Raw genomic sequence first — 22,697 nt, forward strand, 5'->3', positions numbered from 1 at the left:
CAACGATGGATATAACTACTGCTCACTTTAAGTACAAACCAAGTTTAACACTGAAAGGAGAATTAGAACACTCTTTTCCAAGTTTTTCAGTTGAAACTCTGATCCCTGCTTCTTTATTATTTCAAACATTCTGAATTGTTGAAGTTGGGGGGAAAAAAAAAAAGATAGGCTTGAATTCTGCCTAAAGAGAAAAACTTGTCAATTTTTTCCTAGCAAAAATCTTTAGAGTAAAATGAGAATAACCTAAAATTTTGAAGTTCTTTATTTGAAGTTGATTTCAATGTATTGCATCTGCAAAAGTATAAGACCCTATTGTTTAAATAAGAGCAATTTTTGTCAGCTTCCTCTAATGTAAACCTTATGACATCTTGGGTAAGATCTGTTATACAATGTTCCCTTGGCTTAGCTTTGTTGAACTGGGGTGTGAAATAAAATAGTGTTGGCAGTGACTCGCTGCCAGGACCCCTGGTGTATTAAGTTCATGCCAACAGGAAAAAGCTTTTTACCAGCCTCATTTGTGCTTGGAAATTTTATCATGTAGTCTTTGTTGCTGAATTTAACGGGGGGGTTTGGGCCTGACTTTAGCCTATCGGTTTCTATCAACCAAGATTGGTAAACCTCTGCCTTCAAAGTAAGGAGATCATTTCCTTGTCGGGCAATTAAATACTCCTTTCAAAGATGCCACCACGTGGACTTGCACCAGCTTCATCCCTTCTCACTGCTGCTGAAATTCTGGCTGGTACCATTTGGGGGTGTAAAACGGGTGAGAAAATTATTGCCTTAGGCTCCTAATGTGCATAGGAGCAGAAGCTTTGTTTCATTTTTAAGACCCGTGAGCCTTTGTATCCTGTCTTCAAGAAGTTAAACGCTCTCTGCAGGCTCTTTACAGAAAGCTTAATAATGTGGTGGTGAGGAAACGAGTAGTTTATGCTTTCTGCCAGATGTTTACACAGCATAATATGGTGGAGTGTAGGCATGGATTAGATTGTTGCAAAGGTGCATCTGATCAAATATTTTAGCAGACAATAATCAATAACAAATGCTTAGGAAACATCATTAGGGACAGAATAAGCATATAGTGATGTTTTGCCCAAATACTCTTCTAGCCTTTAGTAAACCAAGGCTTGAGAACTTTCTATATAAGAAGCGCTCTCTCTTGGTAAGGGAGCTTTGAGTGAGACAGGTTGGCCCTGGAAGCAGCAGATTGGGATTAGCCATCACACTTTGGAGAGGGGATACCTTCACTTGAGGTAGCGTAAGGGTTCTCTGCTCCTGTGAAATGTTTTGGCTTTTGCTGTGAAAGTGGCTCTGAAGCGCACATGGAGTTTTGTGTGCTTCTCCAGCTTTTTGGCCAAAAGTGTTACGATAAGAAATTTGTACTTGTTTAGTAGAAGAAATTTATGCTTGTTTACTTAATAGGTGACATTCTAAAATGTGGTGGTTCAGCTAACTAGTTTATTAGTGTCCAGCTATCCTGACAGGAGAGGTGAAAGCTCCAAGAGAGGGCTGGATGGACAACCAGGTTTATGAACAGCTCTACTGTGCCGGGAGGAACTATTCTCATTCATGACCTGGACTCATCTATCCTAGACAACCTTGCAGACTTCTTTGTGAATCAGCTTGTAGACAGCATCTTTCTGGCATGGCTTTATTATTTCTGTTGTCTGAATTAGGTTGTACAGAGCTCTAGACAACACTGCAATATAGTGCTTCTAATCTACTTACCTCAAAATTACACTTAAAAGTTCTTTTTTACATTTCCATTCTTGTGGAGTTGCTGTCACTCTTCTGGTGCAGTAAAGCACAGAACAGAAATAGTGTTAGCTGTTAAGATGAAAAAGTTGATGCAAAATTTTAGGGGGCTGTTTGGGGTAGGCTGCTTTCACTGCATCTGTGGTGCACTGAAACAGGTGAGAGATGGAAACAACCAAGTTAGTTATCAGAGGCTTGGTTTCTTGTCTGAAATACCTAAATCCAGTGCATGCTGGCTACACTAGGCCTTTTTTCCTCAGCATATATAGTTTTAGAAATCACTAGCAAATTGTCACTGAGATTTGTAATTCTAATTCCTCTTTTTCTTTCCTTTTAAGCAGTCTCCTATGCAAGTAATGGGCAACTTTCTTTTGGCATGTCTTACGCATTATAACTGCTGTTTCCATTTGACAAATGGGAGCTGCAGAGATCATTTCATCCTGAGATAAAAGCATAAAATTTCAGATAAGAGGAACTGCAAAGAGCTGTGCATACTATTAATATCAAACAAATTTGAGTTCTGTAGGTCTAAATCCATTTAAAAATAAAGCTGGATGCTGCGTATATTCGTGTGCTAAGAAGGAAGGAAAGAAGAATGAGCAGCATAGATTATTTTTTCATTTCCTTCTGCTAGTGAGGTAGTTTCTTCTGCTGAAGGTGCTCTCTTTGGAATGTGGGGTTTTTTTAGAAGACGGGAGAGAGCTGCTTGCTGTCTCATCTAAACAGCAACTGCCATCACTTTACACAGTTGCAGAAATACTTGTAAGGAATGCATGGGTCACAATTTAAGTAGCAATGTGCTTTCTATAAGTCTGATCCTCAAGCTGAGGATATCTAAATATCCCTTCACCAGCACAAAACCTGCAAGGTGCTAGCATCCCTTCATCTAGCAGGTGCACATTTGTCAAAACCTTGGGGTCCCTGGTTTGTATTATTTATTTATTTGTGAGGCTATAATGTTGGATATCTCAAAATAATTCAGTGTTACTGCCTTAGGCAAATGAAGCAAACTGAGGGAGTAAACCAAAGAGGAAAAAAATACTGGGGAAACAAGTGTCCTTGATATTGAGAGAGTTTCTCTGAAGGAGAGAAGACACTGCCATATGTTTAAATAAATAAAAGCTTTCAGTTTGTTTTTACTTAGGTGACAGAGAAATGGTGGGTAAGATTGTCTGCATGGAAACATTCACCTAGTGTTATGTTTGACTTAAAGTCTGATCTGTCTTACATGATGACTAAGGCTTCTCAGGGTTTTTAAGACGTCTCAAAGTCAGGAAATGAATTGGAAGAGGAAAATTGTAATTGTGGTAACTATGCTGAAATAAGCAGATAGTAGTGTTCTCTGGAAGAAAGCGTTCTTGAGTGTGAAAATTAAATCCATAAGACACAGGTTATGTGTATTTTGCTTCTCGCATCTCATGTGCGAATGGTATAGGATGTGTTTGCTATGCAGTATATGACTGAACTGCAGATGCTATGCAAGCGGTTTAGTAAGTAAACAACAATTTTGTATGGGACCCCTTATGTACTTGAGGGCAGTGCAGGTGAGGGGAAGTGATACTATGTGGAGATGTGATTGTGCTGAAGAGATTCTAGTAGGTGCACCTAGCACGGGGGAGTTGCCTCTGATGCACTGGAGCAGAGGCTTCAAGGCACAGCTCTATCAGAGTGTTTGTGCTTCTCCTCCCTCTTGGGAAAATAAAGATTGCTTTTCCCTACCTCTTGATTGCATGGCTTCGGAATGCATGACACTGTGTAGGTCTGAAGTGTTGTCAAATTTCACATTGAAGATATTTTTTTAATTTTCTTTTTTTTGTAGGTTTATAAAATTTCCCCAAAATTTACTTTCTTGGTGACATCAGGTCCTTTTGTTTACACGGCAGTAGCTGTCATAAATGTGCTTGTGAACAGCAGTCTTCTTCGTGGTGAGGCCCCCATCATCCTCTCGCTGCATCCTTCTTTCACTGTGCCAGATAACAGATTCCAAGTTCAGACAGGTGAGTTCTTCTTGACACAAAGGGGAGGAGATGTAGGTTGGTATTGATTCACACTTTTTTTATGACTGAGTATGCAAGGTCAGGTCAAAACCCTGCATTCTACTACTGTGAATCTTAACTTCTTGTTTTTTAGCTAAGTACTCACCAGATATGTGATTGAGAGATTATAAATTGTGAACAGTTAACATCATAATTTCGTTATTTTTTCAGGTTTTTTTTTTTTGGCACATTGCAAAATAGATATGCTCTTTTTTTCTTGCTTCAAAAGGTGAGAAGAGAAAAAAAAATCTGTGAAGCATTTATTCATAAAAACGCAGTACAGCTACTTTTTATAATGCTTGAGTCAAGTTTCAAATTCTGATTACCTTAAATACTACTTTTTAGTATTCTCATAGGAGAACTGGTGAGCAGGAGTGCTCATGTATAATGTGAGCAGGAGGATTGCTCATGTAGTGTCCTTTCCATGGCTGCTGTGTGGCAGCAGTTTATGTGAAGTCCATGACTACTAATCATCTAAACTAAAATATTACCCATGTAATAGATTTAGAGACTCATTGATATAATTTAAAATTTTCTTCAGGCTCTATTTGCATAACAAAATGACCTGCCTACTTGACTGACAGCGTAATGAGGTAGTGACAGGGAATAATGAGTAGAGAATTTACTGTACCAACACAAAATGTATTTCCACTGTATATTTTCCCCATGTTTCACTGAATTGAATATGTCCTGAACTCCATGAAAAAGTAGTAGCCCTGTGGATTCTCTTGTTTGTTTTGTTCTCTCTTGTGGAAGTACTTGTCTGTGAGGATAACGTGTGTACCCTGTGCCCTCAGTGCTTCAGTTTGTGCCTCGGAACGTGGATATTCGGTTGTGCAACTTTAGCCGGCGCATTGAGAAGGGGCTGACAATGGCATTCATGGAGGTGAGCAAACGCCAGGAGTTCTACAACTTCTCTGTGCAGGTAAGAAGGTTAGCATGTTGTGTATCTGTCCCTTTTTTGCCTCACCTTTGCTTATCCTGTGTTTCATCCAGCTGGTAAAATGAGTTGGGTGTTCACTGGCTACTACTTGCTATCTGGATCATGTAGAACTATGAGGCTTTGTTATGATGTCAGGATTTTTTTCCCTTGCAAAATAATATGGCACCACATCGCTCTGGTTTCAAACTTTTTGAAAAAATGATCAAAAATTATGATTTATATATCCAAAAGCATTACTGAGCATAATAGTTTTAATAGTTTTTCAAATAAAGGCTGCCCTAACATTTATCAAATTCATTCCCATCAGATTTTATTGTTATGGAGTAGAATATGGCTAGAATGTTCTTGTTGGAAGACAGTTTTCAGGTCTCATTGCCACTCAGGGGATCCCCTTAGGGAATGTAGGAGTTACATGTGCTCTAACACTATGTAAGCAAACATGCTACTTGCTTCTGAGGTCTAGAAATACTTACAGCAACATATGACGTCTGTGGCAGCTGCTACTGGAACTCTGCACATGAAATGTATTGCATATGTGCTGGGTACTGGGCAGAACTTAAAACTCACTGGAAAGTCAGTAGTTCAACTTAATGAGACCAACTCCCTCTTCTGCCTGAACTCTTACATTTAATCTGGCTTTGTTGTAATAGCAAAATTATTAAAAATTTCGTCATGTTATTCAGCTGGCACCATAAATGCCCATCTGTGGTACCCTAAAATAAAATTGTAGCAGGAAAAATGACAAACTTTATAGTATCTGAAGTACTATATAGTACATATAGTAAAGTGCTCAGAACTGTACAAATGAATGACTCAATGTGACTGGGTAGACTGAAGACAAAACACACAAACTGATTTATTGGACTATCAGCTTAGTAAACTGTTATTTTAAATACTTCCATACTGTCTGGAAGACGTTTGTGTACATTGCTGTGCAATGTACAATGGTGCAAAATAAGGGTTCTAACCAGTGGTTAGAACCACCAGTTCTAGGTGTGCATGATGCAGGAAGTCTTGACTTAAAGAACATCCATTTTCAGAATGTTTCATTACCATGGTGTCTTTCTGTCCATCTCACACAGTTTGATATTCATCTGATATTTCTTTATTGGTAGGTTTATTTTGCTGGCGGTTTCTCTAGGTGTTTTTTTCATAGTTTTCCAGACTGTAGCTTTCAGATCATTCCAGATTATGATTGACCTTAAAGGACAAGTCCTAGAAGAGGAATTCACTTGTAACTTTGCCTCTTCTGAGACTCAGCAGGCTGAAATAACCTAGAATAGGTGTTCCTCTCTTTTGATGTGATCTGCCCTCCCTGCTCTTCATATTAGGGCAAAAAAAGTCTGTCAAGGAAGAAATGGAAATGCCAGTGATTTTATTTTTCTGACTGTGCTTCAATCTTGTCTTTTCAGATACTGAATATAACTTTGAGTAGGCCTGGGGTAGCGTTTCGGCAAGGCCCTGTGAGCATTGTTTTTGCTGTCCGAGATAGATACGGTTTTCTAAATGGGTCTGAAGTCAGTGAGCAGCTAAGAAACTTATCCGTGGTGGAATTCAGCTTCTACTTGGGCTTTCCTGTGCAACAAATTGCTGAACGTGAGTACTTACTGTTGGCCAAGACTGCAAAATACTTTTTTTTAGTATCTTTTCCCCCGAATAATTTTAAAGTAATGTTGTGCATAACTGATAGTGCAGCTTCAAGTACCTAACCTGTATCGTGAATTCTGCAGAGCAAATCTATGCCCCTCATATGCCCCTGAATATCAGTGTTACAGCAACTTGTTGCTTTTGTCATCATCCTTCCCTTCTGCACTGGGCCAGTTGTGCTTAGCCTGGCATCATTTTCCCTGCTCATAGTCCAGATTAAAAAAAAAAAAACAAACAAACCAAAACAAAAAGAAAAAACAAAAAAGTCACTTTGATCAGTATTGCTGAGAAGTGTGATGCAAGGTGTATGTCTGTGGGTATGTCTACAGGGGCCTTGGCTGCTTCTCAGCAGAATTTACTACTTTGTGCTTTGTGTTGCACTTACCTGTGGCTCTGACTTTGAGAAAGTCTGGGACACTGGCAACATAAGCTTATATTTGCCCATGTAGTCTGTCTGGGTTATCTGTTAGTCAGCAGCAGTGGGGTTTTTTTTGAATAGTCTATTATATTTTAAGGTATTATCTTTTAAGCATATTTCTTGCTTCTTATGTACAACTTGCACGGCAAGTCACTTTTTCTGCAGTATGGCCAGATTAACGGGAACAGTGTGCATAGCAGAGTTTGCTTGACACTGAGCCTTGACAACTCAGGTTTGGTTAGATTTTTCTCAGTGTCATAAATAGGCCAAGTTTCTGAACTCAACACTTACCCTTGTACAGTAGTGGATTGTTCATGGCAGAAACGTAAGCAAGATTATGAGCGAACAGTACTTGCCTTTTTTGGTAACAGGTGTTACTGTTAACCCAGTCCATTAATTCTTGGTTTCTCTTGTGTCACTGTGCTTTCCAATGCAGGTTTTTAATTATCAGAGTTATTTTTGTGAGCTATATAGGTGCATAGCACCTGACACAGTGATTCTCTGTATACATTTAAATGTCTACTTTAAAATCAAGTCTGTTCATGATGCAGCTGTACTATAGTATTTTAACAAAGATATTTTAAGAGAGTATTTGTCAACAGAAGAAGTTGTTCTCTGTATCACCTTTAAGTCTATATAAGATGACTACACAGGATACTTTCCCAATGACTTGAAGTAATGTGAACATTTTAAACTTTTTGTTTTCATTTTTCATCATTCCGAACCTTCTGCTCCCATAGTAATTTAAACAATGTAGCAGATTGTTATCTTGTTTCCTTTAAACATTTCTGTTCTCAATGAGTCTCTCATAGACTGTACCTGCTCAGTGGTAGCTGTTTTTAATTGATCCAGGACCAAAAACCTTGAGAATCCTTGTCCATAGATGACTATCATTTCTTTTGTTCCTTTGAGGCCACAAAATTTCTCAGATTGCAGACCATGGCCTTTACCTCTCACTGAATTCAAAACAAATGTTGCTCTTGGCTTCATTACTTGAAAGACATTTCTCTTTATTCTACATCATCTCTTTCGCACCTTTGCCCTAGAGTTTATTGGTTGTGGTCTCTTGCAGATTTTCAGTGTCAAGGGCTTTTTTTTTCCCCTGTGATGTACGCAAATGAAGTCCTACAGTTTTTAGTTTGGTCCACATATTCTAGAGTGACATTTGTAGTGAATTTGCAGGTTGCCCCTTGCTGAGCATCCTTCTCTGGATTGTGTGGTGGACCTACGGTGCAATTAAATTATAACTGAATTTCTACCAAGGCCGCTGTATCCTGAAAGACAGGCTGATCACAGGAGAAAAAAAAATTCCTATGTAACAAGCATGTACACTTTTCTCCTTATTTTTGGTTCTACTTAGGAAATTTGAAGGTAATTTCTTTAGTGCTTATAGCAGGAGCGCTCCCTGTGTTACCTGTGTGCTTCTAGTGCCTGGCCAGTGGGGCTGATGCTGGCCAAGGCCAGTGGAGCTCTGTGGTATTAATAGCTCACATGTTAATGAGAAACTGTGCAAAGTAGAATGAGTGAAAAGGTCAGGCAGTGCCTTTGGGAAAAGGTCCCATTTGGATTTCTTCTCCTTTCCTGACTACTCTGAGGATTTGCAGTGAAGTAATGTAGATGTCAGCAGTTGTGACCTGGAAAATGTAGCCTCCGTTAGTACAGTGGCATGTCCAAGCCCTTGGGTGAGTTATTTCTATAGCTTCATTTCTGAAGCTTCAGGAGTCGTTTGTTCCTGCTGACAATTTTAAACAAGTATGCTAACAGCATGGTGATTTCATTCCTGCAAATTCCGGCACAGGACTTCAAGCACAAAATTATTCTTTCTCCCCTCAAATCCACCAAATCTCCCAAACAATACCAAACCTCAAATCCTCAAGCAGACTCTTAATGTAGGAAAGCAGAATTACTCATCAGTGGTGATTAAGTCCATCAAGATACACACTTCATTGCCAGATTCTCCTGTTTGGAGCTCTTGACAAATGCTGGGGTTTTTGTGTTGCACATCCCCAGCAGTACGAATGATGACAACTGAACAAGCTATGTATACACCCCTACCTTCCATGACCCCACCTAGTTGCTGCTGTAGTTCATTGAATGAACGTTGCCAATAGAGCATAGCACCTGCCTCAGACATCTTGGCCGGAGTTTGGTAGTGGTGGTGGTGGTGGTATCTGTTGGTTTGTTTAAAAGAGAAATTTTGAAGACGACTTTCGCATTTGCCGAGACTGAATTTTCAAAACTTTTAATGTTATATTAAAATAAATGTTATAAGTCAAATTAAAGACATTTAATTTGAAATTGGTAATTCAAAATTTTTAGGAACGGTGAAATCTTCACAGAGTTTGCAGTGTAGAAAACATGAGGATTTGGTGGATGTGGTGCCCTAAATCCAGGAGCATCTAGTCAGCATTTGACTTGCCTTTTGCTAGAGGAACTAAAATTTTTAGTGGATTGAGCCCACTGCGGGACATCTCATTTTGATTTGAACTTGTCTACTTTGGTCTCGGTAGCACTTCGGTATGTTTGTAGCCACTGTTTTGGAATACCAGATGTGGTGCCATTTGAGAAGTCAGCAAAGTGAGAACACAGTTTCTCAGCTTGTTAGAGCTGTGGGTCTGTCTGTCAGTAAGCACAGTAACGAATGTAGTTGATATGCTTTTATAAGTGAGGCAACCACATTTGGTTATTTTTAGCTCTTCCTACATTTTTCTTGCTTCTTATGTATTGTTGCTATGACTGTATTTTGAGCCAAAGGATTTTAGATCTTCAGTCTTCAGAGCCAGAAATTACGTCCAAAGGCTCAGCAGCATTGGGCAGATCCTTCTTGAGACATCTTATTCACCAGTCCGTTGAAGATGACCAACAGACAGCTCCTCAGAGCTACTTTGGCAGGAAGATGCCTAAATATTATTGTTTTCTAGGCCCTAAACTCCCTGCATTCGTGCTCTCCCTTGGTCTACAGGGCAGTTGTAGCAGGGAAGGTGTTGTGAAGATCTTCCTTGGATAGGTAGCTGCTTTGGTCTGTGCAAATTAATATGGAACTCTCCACTTTTCAGTGTGAATGTTTGGGGGAATTTTTCATATTTACATATAAACAATTTACATATGTTACTGTTTATATATAAATTGCTTATATGTAAATATGAAATGTTCCATGCCATACTGTTCTCTGCTATTTGTGCCTTAGTTATCTGGAATGCCAGCAGTTATAATACTCTTGGTGGTGACTTTTTTTTTTCCCCCTTGAGGGCTTTTTATAAGTTTTATAGTCTACATCTGAGGGAAAAAGAAGAGATTTGTAGGTGAACTGGGCTGTCAGGATGTTGAAATTGACTCATACCAAGGGAAAGTTAGTTGTGTAATATCACTATATCTCAACACTGTTAAGTGAGGTGAGACCTTGCCATCGATATCCCAATTATGAGCCTTGTTTGAAGGAATATATTTACTCCCTACTGCTTGCTCATTTTGCATTGCCTTTCACACACAATCCTTTCACTTTTTTTTTCTTTCCCCCCACATAACTAATATGCAGTATTTATACTTTTAACTGTGGGGGTTGTCCTTGTGCAATACATCATTATCAACAGGATTTTTTTCTCAGCTTTTCTTCTACTTATTTAGAGTCAGGGTCAGTAGTGAAAGTTGTTGGTTTGACAGAATGAACTGTTCTGTGCAGGAATAAGTTGTTGGAGCGGCCAAGCCTGGAAACTTTCAGACTTTTCTCTTCCCCTTTCCCCACTACCCCCCAACTTCTAGGTGATTTCAGCAACATGCTTATATTCAGATTTTCAGTTTACACCCTCCTGCATGCTTGTTTTATGTTGTACAACTTACATCTCACATTTTAGATTGTAAACTGGTTAGATTGTCAAGAATTACATGTCAGCAGAAAGAAAACCAAGTCTAGTCATGGGTTTTGTGTGCAAGGTCATTAAAAACAGCAGGAAATAATGTATTTGGTATCTCTTTATGGCTGAATGATTTCTCTGAGGACAGGCAAAGCTTAACTGTGGAGTAGATGAGAAATATTTGCCTTCATGAACTTACCTCAAATAAATCCCTGCGTTTTTATTATGACTTTATATAGAGAGAGTTGCCTTGGGACTTGCCTTTTTTTTTGGAGCCATAAGTAGCATTTTGATGGGTGGCATCTATTTTAGATATCTTGGAGATGTTGCAAGGCCAGTAGAATAATACAAAATCGTATGATACAGTCCAAAGACTATAGAAATATTTTGCTTTTTTTTTTCTGGGTAGATTTTGAATCAGACTTTTAACAAATAAAATGTGTTATTGTTGCCCACACCCCCATATTTGCATGGAATTTTTTTTTCAGTTGATGCCTTCTCATTCCAAAAATTGCATTCCCCTCCATGCTTTCTATTACTGTTCCTCCATTTATCAGAAATAAGAACAATCGATACGGTGCTGTTTCTATCCTGCATGGTCCCACACCTTTCTATATGAGAGGGTCAGAGAGATCCTTGCTGGAGCATCTGGTAAAGGCCATGTTGCCCAAGTGATGTGCTTCAGAGTGCTGTCGAGAGGCTTCGGGGTGACCAGGTGACCCTTTGCCTTTTCGGTCAGCATGGAATCAATGCTGTTATGCAGTATGATGCTTCAGGGCTGCATTTTAGAATCTTCTAAAAATGCTAGCATCTACTTCATTAACGCATCTATAGCCATTAGCAGACCAGCTGCAATCTAACTAATAATTGCACTTCGTCTATCCAACTTCTCCCTCAGGAAAACAATCAGTCTGTGCTGGTTTTAATCCTTAGTTCCAGGGGGCATTAGGAATCTTGCAAATATGATCTTGCTGCAAGCTGAGCTCAGGATCTGGCCACATGTCTTGTTGAGACACTTGACTGATCTGTGGATTAAGTTGGAGCCTGGATTTTCTGACTTCTGAGCGTGATCTCCATTGCAGAAGTGTCCATCATTTCATGCATTCCTAGTCAGGTTTTAGAACCCAGCCTCAGTTGCCAATGTTCATGGCACGTCCTTCTTTTCATTTTCAAGATTTTCTGCTCAAGTTGTTTTATTTTTAAATTTCATTAATGCCGTGAAAAGTTTAAGTGAATAGTCATCCAGCAATTTGCATGAATTAAATCATTTTCAAGTACTAATTAGAGAAAGTGTGAAGAGCACGTTAAGTGTTGAGGCAAAACATGATTTTGGTTTAAAGAAGAAAAAACTCACATCTGCTGGCGGTTTGAAACTTCATGGCTATTGGAAGGTTTTTTATTTTCTTATCTTGCTCTTTCCATGCTTTGGAAAAACAAGAGATGCAGTTTTGTTTATGCTTTTTTGTTCAGGTCGTATTTCTAAATCGAAGTAAGCAATTGCATGACCCGAGTAAATAGAACTCAAATATAAAAGCTACAATCAGAAGAATCATGTAGCAGTATGCCAAAAATAAATGTGTTTGCTTAAATATACTGTGAGGTGCTTTTTATGTGTCTGAAAGTTTTGGAAATTTGATGCATCCTGGTCAGTGTATAGAGGGATGATGTTTCCTGTTCAGAATAAAGGACCATATTCTGATACTCTTCTGAACAGTAAGTCACAAAGTACCTCCCAGGTGGTTCATGTGAGTCTAGTGGTATTATTATTGAAATAAAGCTGGAATAACAAAGTTTTTCATTTTTTTCCATAGGACTATTTATAAGTCTATGAAAATAAAAGGTACAACATAACTAGTCACTGTTTTGCTCTTGTCTTAACAAAAAAATAACATTTTTCAAGAGGCAAAAAATCAGGTTTTAGTTACACTGACAGAGGTCAGGTCCTCTACAAATTACTGCATAATTAATTCAGAAAAATGGTAATTTTCTATTTCTCTGAAACATGCAATAGCGGCAAACTATTCTACAACTGAAGACAAAACATCTTTAAATAGATCTAGCGTGGGCCAGGTCATTTAATTGTTATGTGCTGCATTCTTTCTATCCATGAAATGGTTTAAAAATTAACCTTCGTATAATGCTGAGCAAACTGCATCTGGATTAAATATTCTGATAAAGTTAAGATCATTTCTTTTCCTTATTGACACAGCAAAGCTTAAGACTTCCCTTGAGGAAAGTGTTGGCCCAGCCCCCATCTTCTCTTGTTTCCCGACATGTCTTTACTGCTCTCCAGTGGAATCCTTGGGAAAAATATTGTCCCTACTGAAGTCAGCAGAGATGGACTTCATTTATTTCACTGAGGCAATGATTTCATGCTGGAGGAGAGCTTTTTTTGGAAATTTTGAGAAATTAAGCTTGGAGCCACCAAGCCAAACACAAAAGCCGTGAGAATTGTCTACAGCAGTGTTTCTACATGTATTTATTTGTTATTTTTGTAAAAAAAATTTACCAAGATGGTGGTTTTTAAATGCTTTCCCCTGCACAAGTCTGGAACACAAATCAGATGTATTTAGTTTTCTGCTTTACATTTAGTATTTCCATGCCGTTTCTGCCTCGGAGAAAGTCTCACTTTCATTCTGAGGTGCTCATGAGTTGCCTCGTTGCCCTTTGAGCACTAGTGTGATCCTACAGCTAGCTCAGAAAGAGCCACAATTCAGACACTGAGCTTTTAAATTTCTAGGAGCAGTGACCTCAGTACCAGCAGCTTGAAATCTTTCAGGTAATAAATCTGACTGCTTCAGTTAGCTTCTTTTTGTGCAGAGGTGAACTGGGGGGTGGATGTTCATAGCATTTTCCTCACTGTTGTGTCTGCACAGCCTCAGGAGCAGTAATACATCTGTGAAAATAAGATGCTTACTGACAGTATAAATTAGAAAGTGGCTTCTTTTTTTGTGTATGTTGTTGACAATATTGTTCTTACAGATGTTTTCCCTCCATTCTGTTTTTCCCTCAGCCTTTCATTATCCTAAGCTTAATGTGTCTCAGTTGATGAAATCTTCCTGGGTGAGAACAGGTATGTACAGTCTCTGTAAGTAAGAGTGTAATTATTTTTGTTAGCAGGGTAACTAGCCTATGTAAATACCGATAGCTTAGGGGTGCTACATTTTTATGAGTCTGAGATGAATCAATTCTAAGCCCAAAGGACTAGTGACCTGGAAAATCTGGGAAATGTTATTCCCGGTTCTAGCGTGAACTACTGCAATTCCTTGATAATGCACACAAAGTAGTTTGTGTCAATAAGCAATTCATTCTTAGTGAGAAAACTTACACTGTCAGGCATAAAGTGTCTACTCCGTATGCTGTCAGTATACCACGTTGATTTTTAGGTTTTTATTTTAAGTGAAAATCAAAATTTTATCTGTGTGGCACTTTTTACCAAAACATGCCAGGAATAAACCAGAATGTAAATAGTTATATTCCAAGTACTTGAAAGAGTTTCATCACGTTTCATTGATCTCTTCTGATTCATTCACAGCAGATTCTTCCCACCTAAGTCTTCTGGATGTTTTGCTCTATAATTCATAGGCACAGTTGAGCTGTCATGTTTAAATGCCCAAAGGCTGTTGGGGTTGCCTGCGCACTGTAGTTTCTACCTGCTTTTAAGCAGAAAGCTTGAATGGTGACCAGGCTGTGCCTACTATACTTGCTGTTAGGGTGCTGATGCCCCACTGAATGCACTTTTGTCTTCCCATAACTTTACCACTTGTAGTTTACCAGTTGTAAAGACCTCTTTTTTTCAGGTATCCCTGTCTACTCTCACCAGTTTAATTTTTAGGCAGGAAACCAAGTTGCAACTTAATTTCTGAAGACCACACAGTTTGTTTTAAAGAAAAATGAAGCAAATCAGATAATGTTCAGTAACATGAAACTGCATGTGCGTATTGCACATCCAATGCCATCCTTCCTTAGAGATTTATGTTGACTTTTTTGGTCATGCCTCCACCTTCTCTTGCCCACCATTAGGTTTGCTTTGCCCATTAGTGGAAGCTTCCTTAGATCCTGCAGTAAGAAGAGGGTTCTTGCAGCTCAAATATCATGTCCCTTTGGGTTTTGCTAAACTTCCTGACTCTAAGATTTTGAAAGCCCATTGCAGCATCATTTCTGCTGTAGAGGAATTTTTTTGTAATCCCAGTTCTTGCAGGCAGCCTAGGATGAACAAGTAGACTTTGGCTGGGTCAGTCCTTTCAGTCTGTGTATTGTATTGTAAGGGTAATGAATCATGATGTAGGAAAAAAGGTAGAATTTATGCATATAGAAGTTTTTAACATTAGATTACCCATATATATGTGCATGTATCCCAATAGTAATAAAATATGGGGAAATGCAGTTGTTCTCTGTAGCTGTCCCTCTCAGTTGTACAATGCTATTAAGCATAATTCATTGATACTGAAATTCAATACACAGGCAAGAACAGTCTTCTACTTGCTGTAGAAGTAGCCTTAGGCTACTCTCTATTTATTTTGCTATTTAAGTCTGAGATACTTACTCTGTGATTGAATTTAGAAGACAAATGCTGTTGATCTCTGTGAGAAATCGTGAAAAGATTTCCTTTTCCTGACATCTGCAGTGAAATTTTTTAAATGGAGAAAGTAATTTTCATATTTCTGTTTTAAAAATTTAATTTATATTTAATTGATTTTATCTAATTGGATGGCTTTTTATTAAGCACAACTTTTAAAAAAATAGACATCAAAACACTTACCGAAAAAAGGGACTTTTAAAATATTAGAAACCATTTTAGTGGAGAGGCACGGGAATGAAAACGGAATTATTTTTCTGCAGTCAGTGGTGAGCTCGTCTACCATCCTTCAGGGTTGTTAATTATGTCACTTGAATGATACACTCCATTCACTCCACTTTTACTGGATGTCATCTTGTTAATAAAGGCCCCGCTTTTTTCATGTTTCCTATGTGTTGTTTCTCAGGGATTCCTCTCAGCATTGACTGCCCCAGTGTACATGGGTTTGGGAAAAGTGGGCAGGGCTACTCCCCATGTTTTTTGTGCTACAATTGGCATTCTTGTTAATCTTATTGAGGGAAGGTGCACTTGGAATACACAGCTTCACTCATGTGCTGCTGTTGTACATTTACTCCTCAATTCTGAACCCTTGCCCTGCCCATCTTCACCTCTGTATCACTTCCAAACACAACGTTTTGACTGAAAGTAGTTGCAGCAGACAATTTAGACTGGATTTTCTCTTTTATTTGGTTTGAAACAATTCATTGAATGCTCACAAGTTTGTATTTTTTGAGAATTGAAACTGTTTCTTTAGTATCTTGGGTCTTTCTAACCTAGTTGAGATTCCAAAAACTCACTCTGCCCTAATATTTATTTATTTATCTATTTATTTATTTTAACCTGTTCCCAGGTGATGTCTTCCTTTCCAGCACATAATCTCCAGCTGAACTGGGCAGTATTCCCATATGAACACAGCTGCTCTTGAATTGACCATGAGCTGTCACAGGGTGACTCAAAGCTTGTAATTGAAGTTGCAGAAAAGACACTGAAAAGTTTTACTAATTCATTTGTGTTCTTGGGTTGCTTTCTCTGCAATGTAGTTCTCTTGGGTGTCATCGACCAGCGAATTCAGGAGGAAGTGTTTCAGGCTGAGATGGAACGGAAACTAGCTCACCTGTTAAACGAGGCTTTGGTCAGAGGGCGGATATGGAGACGAGCCAGTTTTGCAGGCAGCAACATTGTGCAGGTATTAAGAGCTCAAAGTCAGAGGAAGAAATAAAGGGTAATAAATTATTGAAGAAGTGAATATTGTCTAGGTTTTGATTTCAGAAACATAACTCAAAAGCAATTAACATGTTTAGCTAGTTGATGATGCTTGTGTTTTGCACCTGAAATATGGTTCTTTTGGATACCTTGTTGTCTTTAAAGCTAAACGTAACAAATGGAAATGACTGAGTATTTTAAGTGTCTGATGACTTCTTAAAAACAATGTTGAAAACTATTTTACCAACATCCTGATTTCAAAACTTGCTATCTTGTCTGATTTGCATGCGGTGCCTAGCAAAAGGAGACAGGATAGTCATCTCAGTCGAAAAAGTACTCTGGAACAGCTACTTCACAGCTCCCTGGTATTTTGATGGTGGTGTAGAAATATGAAATGGAATCATGTGCAGCTTGATGCAGCAGTAGAGTAGTATGTTCCACCCCTTAACTGCCTAGTTTGACAGTACTCCTGGCCACAGGAATGGCTTTCATTTAAGAATTATTAATCATGGCAAATTTTGTACACACTGCAGCTTCTGCTATCTGGATTCCAGTGCTGCTTTATTGTTTTGTCACAGATGGAATTATTCACATAATGTCCAGGAAGACTTGGATATTTAAGTTTTAAATGCTCACATGTGTTCTTTTTAGTGAGTTCAACAAAATGAAAGCCAAAATACTTTTTAATGACTCATCTTCTTAAGAACTGCTTTTTCCTGATAATTCATCTACAGTTGTTTTATCTCGCAGGTGCCCTTCTAGTAGTTCAGACCTATTATCTTTATTTAATTTAATCCTGCATTTTTGCTACCACTTAAATTTCCAGATGTTGGAATTTTCTTACTTTTGTTTTCCTGTCTCAGAAACATCTGTTTCAGTAATAGAGATTTAACTTTATTTTTCTTTTGTGCATCTTTGAACTGCTGTGAATAGATGTCTGTTTCACATCTTGTATTCCCAACACCTTTTACTGCAATTTGTTCTTTATACCTCAGTCCTCCCTTTGCATATAAATTAAATAAATATTCTTTATGTTACTAGCAAAGAGACCACAGCCTATAAAATGTGTATGTGTAGATTACGGTTTTATGATTTTACATAAAGCTCAGGTAATTTATTTCTGTATGCACAAAATTACAAGCAGTCCTTTCTAGCTGAAGAAAAGTATTTCAAAAAGTGAAAATACAGCGTTTTTCTTATGACTTTGTTTTACTTACTGGGACATAAAATGATGTCTTCAGCTTATGTTCCAAACAGTGATGCTGCTCATTTATACCACTTAATTAAGTGTGAAGAGTCTGCAAACTGCTGTCTTTGGGCAGCAGAGGCTTCTCTTAGTTATGCTCTACACATCATAACATCCCATATAACACGGGGCTTCCCTAAGTGCTCATAGCCCAGGGTGTTAGATAGGGTCAGTGCTGTGATAGAGGAGATGTGGAAAGCTGAAGGAGATACCTTGGTGCTAGATGTCTGCAATAGGTGTCCTGCTGTCCTGCACAAGAATGGTAGGTACCATCAGGTACTACAGCTTCTTGGCAGGATGCTCACGTGTGGTGGGTGAGGCACCCTTAGAGGCTGCTGTGTGTAGCTGGAGTGATGCGCCTGGCAGCAGGCTCCTGAGAGGAGGACAATTTCTTTCAAGGATGCTGCCCTGTCAGTTGAGGATCTGATCCATAGTCATTTGCAATTAACATTTTAGTTTTACTGCTTGCTGCTAATTTTATTCCTCATAGCCAAGTTTATAAGCTGTGTTTGAAGTGTGTTGTGTATGTGCATCCATTTGTGTCTTCAGGGAGAGCTATTGATGTTCTTTGTGCATTACATTCAGATTTTCCCATATAATTTTCTTGCACACAAACCAGTGACTGCTGTGATAGTACACCACAATGAAGTAAAAATTAGAACAGAAGCTGCCAGCAACACCAAAGTGTTGGATACCTTTATTAACAGGACATGCATAGATCCTCAGAAGACCAGACACACATTTCACTTGTGTGGAGCCCCTATAGACCAGAGTTCTTCCTGAAGTGAAAGATGTTTATATTGTATTGAAATGTGGCATTTCTAAGCTCTGTGGAAAATCAGGAGTACGGGTCAGAAAGTGAAGCAATTATTTGTGAATATTACAACAGGCATATTAGTTTCCTTTCAAATACTAAGATAATAGAAGTGATGGCTTGTAAGGTTTAGATTTCATTTCTAAAGGCATGTGTTAGAAACTAAGAATGTTAAATAAATATTCTTTAAAGCTAAACACTTTGAATAAGAGCTTTGGCCTACCTAGGGTGCCCAAACATTATGCTTTCCCCTCTCGTTTGTCTGCACTGTTGACAGGTGCCACTTCATGATTTAAAAGAAAAAGGAAAAAATTCTATAACCATTATGTACCAAAAAAACTGTGAAGCCTCACACCTGACTGTTATTTGTGAGATAGTTCCATTGATTTCTATGTGATGCTTATATTAATGTTTCATGTTTATATATATGTATATTTAATATGTATCTGCTGTTGCTGCAAATTGGAGGGTACGTGTTTAGTTTGAATTGAATCTGCAGAGGCTAGGCACTATGCTATATTTTGCCAGTAGTTTACCATAATAACTCAAATTTCAATTTTTTTGAGGAATTAAATGGTTCAGTTGTAGTTTGAAAATACACCAGGAGCTAATACAAAAATAATTAGTTTTCTGTCATTTCAGCGTGCTTGGTCTTTTGAACCTAGTAGAAAGCAAAAAGGTGGTCCTACTAAGTGACAAAAAAACCCCAGTGTTCTGATTTAAAGAGCACGTTAGGCGGCACTGCAGTTGTAATGTGTGTGAGGAAGTATAATACTAGCTATGAGAGGACATAATGACTGAATTGAGCTTTTCATTAGGGCAAAGAGGTTCATTCTCCTGGTTTTCTACTGACAGCTTATGTGTCTCTCTCGAGTGTGTATTCTGAGGAGAGGCCCAGTCCTGCTGGGGGGCTTTAGGTTTTTAAATGGAGCTTTTGGGGACTGCTGCTGCTTCACTTTTTCCTCAGAGGAATTTCACCCCTCCAGTGTCAACACTGGGCAGACACCGGCCTCTCTGTCATGTTGCCCCCAGCCTGTTCCTACCCCTGTTTTGGCAAGCTGGTGATTTTTTGGCTGGTGAAGCCTCCGCAAGCCAGCGGAGAAGATTCCCTCGGCGTTGCCTTCAGTTCACTTAATGGTCACCTCAGCTCAGCGGGAGGAGGGTCCGCCAAAGCGGGCGAGTGTTTGGTGCCGTGACAAGCGCTGTCCTGTCCGGCCCCAGCCGGGGCCCTTGAGGAGGCAGCTGGCACCGCTATTTCTCTCCCGGCAGGTTCCTGTGGGAGCATTTTCAGAGCCGGGGCAGGTTACACATGATGCGTGTTTCACATATGTTTCACGTTGCGTTGTCTGCTGAACCATTCAGACCGCAGTACAACTTTGATTCAATAGCCTGGATGCTAAAATCCTAGGTTAGTAAGGCAGAAAGCATAAACTTTTTTGATTATATTTTCCCTAGGGGATGAACGTAGGGGGAAAAAAGGAAAATAATCCTCATACATTTCATTTTGGAGATTGTGAGTGTGCGTGTTTGCTTGTTTCGAAGTAACACTCATGCCTTCGGAACCCTGAACCAGTTCACCCAGGGACACCCCACGGGCTGACTAACACTCTGCAAATGCCTCACAAGCTTGCCTGCCACCCGGATTTCCCTGCTTCAAATTATGAACTACATTGGGTTGCCAAGGCAACTGCATTCACTGACCTATGGTATTCTCTTGAAAACACTTCTTAAATTAAATTTACTGACACCTGAACACCATTAAGCCTTTACTCTGTAGAGGTTAAATGCACATCTAGTATCAACAAAGATTATATCGTTTATGTACACAGAAGTTGAATTAGTCTTTTCTTTTTCTTTCTTTTTTTTTTTTTTTCCACTTTCTGCCTCTCATGTATTGAAATTCTTGTATCTCCTCCCTCCCTATGTCATCCCTCACTGCCAAAGTATAAATACAAAATGCTTAAGTACTTCCTTTCACATGGGCTGCATTGCTGGGAGCCTGGAAAATACCATTTCTGCCTGTGCTTGCATTCTTAGCACTCTCAAGGATATAGGCACCTCTGTAAAATATGAGACAAAACCCATCTGAAGCTGCCCAGGGAGTGTAATTTGGAGCAAAATGGCACAAAACTTAGTATACAGGAGCTACAAAAAATGGACACAGTGGCTGTGCACCTCAGTTTTATAAACAGACTTAAAAACTGTTCGGATCCAGTGTGCCATTTTCTGTATTGCAGCAAACTCAGATATTAGTTAAAAAAAAATAATTGGTGTGACAGTGATGAAAGCTGAAGTGCCGATATTGTCACCATTGTTGTGTTGATGTACACGTCTAGTTATCTTGTAGTTACACCAAGAATACCCTGCTCAGCCATTAGCTTTCCCAAAATAGAAATCCATAACCATCTCCCCTCCAATTTGAAATCTCGTCTGCAGCTTCCCTCAGTGTGGTGTGAGGAGTCATAAAATACTGTGTATTCAGAATGAATTCTTTCAGATAAAACTTAGCCTTAAGTAGTGAGCTTAGTTCATCAACAGCAGCCTGCATCTCCACCCTCCACTGAACAATATCATTCTCATACCCATGTTCTCCAGACTGTGCTGAAATAGCTCCGGCTGCTGCTTCCCTTTTCCACTTTGACTGTTCTCACCCATCCCTGTTCCCCAGTATATGGGGCCATACACTGTTGTTTTTAATTCTGTGTTAAAATTGTATTGTTTCAGTTTTGGCAACTTGGAATCTGTCCTCCTTCCTCTCTGCCCTTTCTAAAGGCAGCTGTGGAGAAGTTCCTTTTTTAACCCATTCAGCCAGTTTCTGACTGTTAATCCTGTATATAACATGCATATAATTACCCTGAGTCCCCAAAAATAAGTCCTAGCATTATTTTTCAGGATTTTTGAAGATACTCGAAATGTAAGACCTACTCCAAAAATAAACCCTACTTACAGTTCATAAAAAAGTCAATTTAAATAGTGTCCAGGCAGCTATACATGTAAAAATGTAAGCGTCTTTTGGAGCAAAAATTGTATAAGACCCTGTCTTATTTTTAGGCAGACAGGGTACAGTACTTCTTGAATGCTCCACAATGCCATAAAATCTACAACCATTCAATTAAGGAATCTTCTAAATTTCTCTGATTCTCTAGCTTTTCTACACACAGAGAGATTTCATAAAATTAAATGAGCAACCCGTTGGCTTTCAGTCCCATGTGGCCTTTGAACTCTCTCGCTCTCTGTGCACGTTAAGTACTGCTTAGGAGGGGTTCATCCCTGCTGAAAATAGATGCCCGTGCGTACTCCCCACTGCTCTGTGCACTGAGACCAGGCTGTGCTGAAGGCAGCCCAGCTGAAGTAGAAATATGAAGCTGTGGACATTTGTTAACTAATGATACATCTGGGTTCTGTGAAACCACATTCAGCCTTACAGCTGCTCAGTATGTGTTTTGGAACCTTATTTATCGATACTCACTTCAGTCAGGGATCGGATGCCACTTAGCTGGTAGAAGAGTGAATAGCACTCAGGATGAGAAGCAGCGTTGGTTAATGGGCCCTGCTAGTAGGTCTTACCGTGTTTCAAATAGTTGCACATTTTTCGGCTCTATTTGTAGCTGTTCTGGTTTTTGCATCAAATGTGACTGATGTTGAATGTTATTCTTTGCTTTCAGTTGATTTGGCCTAGAAGACTTTCATAATACGGTTCTTTTTTTTTTTTCATTATATACCTTGCTGTTGCCACTCCTGGGAAATGCTTTTTTAGGACATGTTGAGTTGATGTCCCCAAAGACTAGAACATCATACCTGTTGAGCTAGAGCATTGTACCGCTTTCTTTCAACATGATTGTTTTGTTGGAAACTAGGAAAGGAAACAATATAAAGTTTTGCTTTTATAAGCCCCGGACATGCAAACATTTGTGTGTTTGCTTTAATTTCAGCCTATAGGCAGTGTTTGAGATTCTAATTTATTAAATATGTACTTCATAGTAAAGTATAATCCGAAAGGAAGCTAAATGTATTGCTCTGTTTGTGGTGATTCCTTCTAGAGCTCTTTAAACTCTGGTTTACATGATAGAATACGTCCTACTATTTGTTTGGCCTAATTCTAGGTTGAACTCACCATTACATGTAAGTGGTTAAACAGAAGAGAGTTATTATATACAAGATTTAATTTTACAGGAATTCAAAGCTGTTATGTGATTCTCATATGCAAT

At 38.9% G+C, this 22,697-nt stretch overlaps 1 protein-coding gene across 5 annotated transcripts in view; it reads left to right on the plus strand.

Moving 5' to 3' along the window:
* Positions 1–22,697, plus strand: part of KIAA1549 (KIAA1549 ortholog) — a 143,632-nt gene that overhangs the window by 73,772 nt on the left and 47,163 nt on the right. For all 5 annotated transcript variants that reach the window (XR_010467486.1, XM_065038005.1, XM_065038024.1 and 2 more), the window contains exons 4-8: positions 3,572–3,749; positions 4,586–4,713; positions 6,144–6,327; positions 13,661–13,720; positions 16,267–16,412. Coding sequence is in view for 4 of the 5 variants with exons in the window: in XM_065038005.1 (XP_064894077.1) it covers positions 3,572–3,749; positions 4,586–4,713; positions 6,144–6,327; positions 13,661–13,720; positions 16,267–16,412 (696 nt within the window). In the remaining variant the exon portion in view is untranslated. The remainder of the gene's footprint in view (positions 1–3,571; positions 3,750–4,585; positions 4,714–6,143; positions 6,328–13,660; positions 13,721–16,266; positions 16,413–22,697) is intronic.

This window comes from Columba livia, chromosome 1 (genome assembly GCF_036013475.1).
Source record: "Columba livia isolate bColLiv1 breed racing homer chromosome 1, bColLiv1.pat.W.v2, whole genome shotgun sequence".
Lineage (NCBI taxonomy): Eukaryota > Metazoa > Chordata > Aves > Columbiformes > Columbidae > Columba > Columba livia.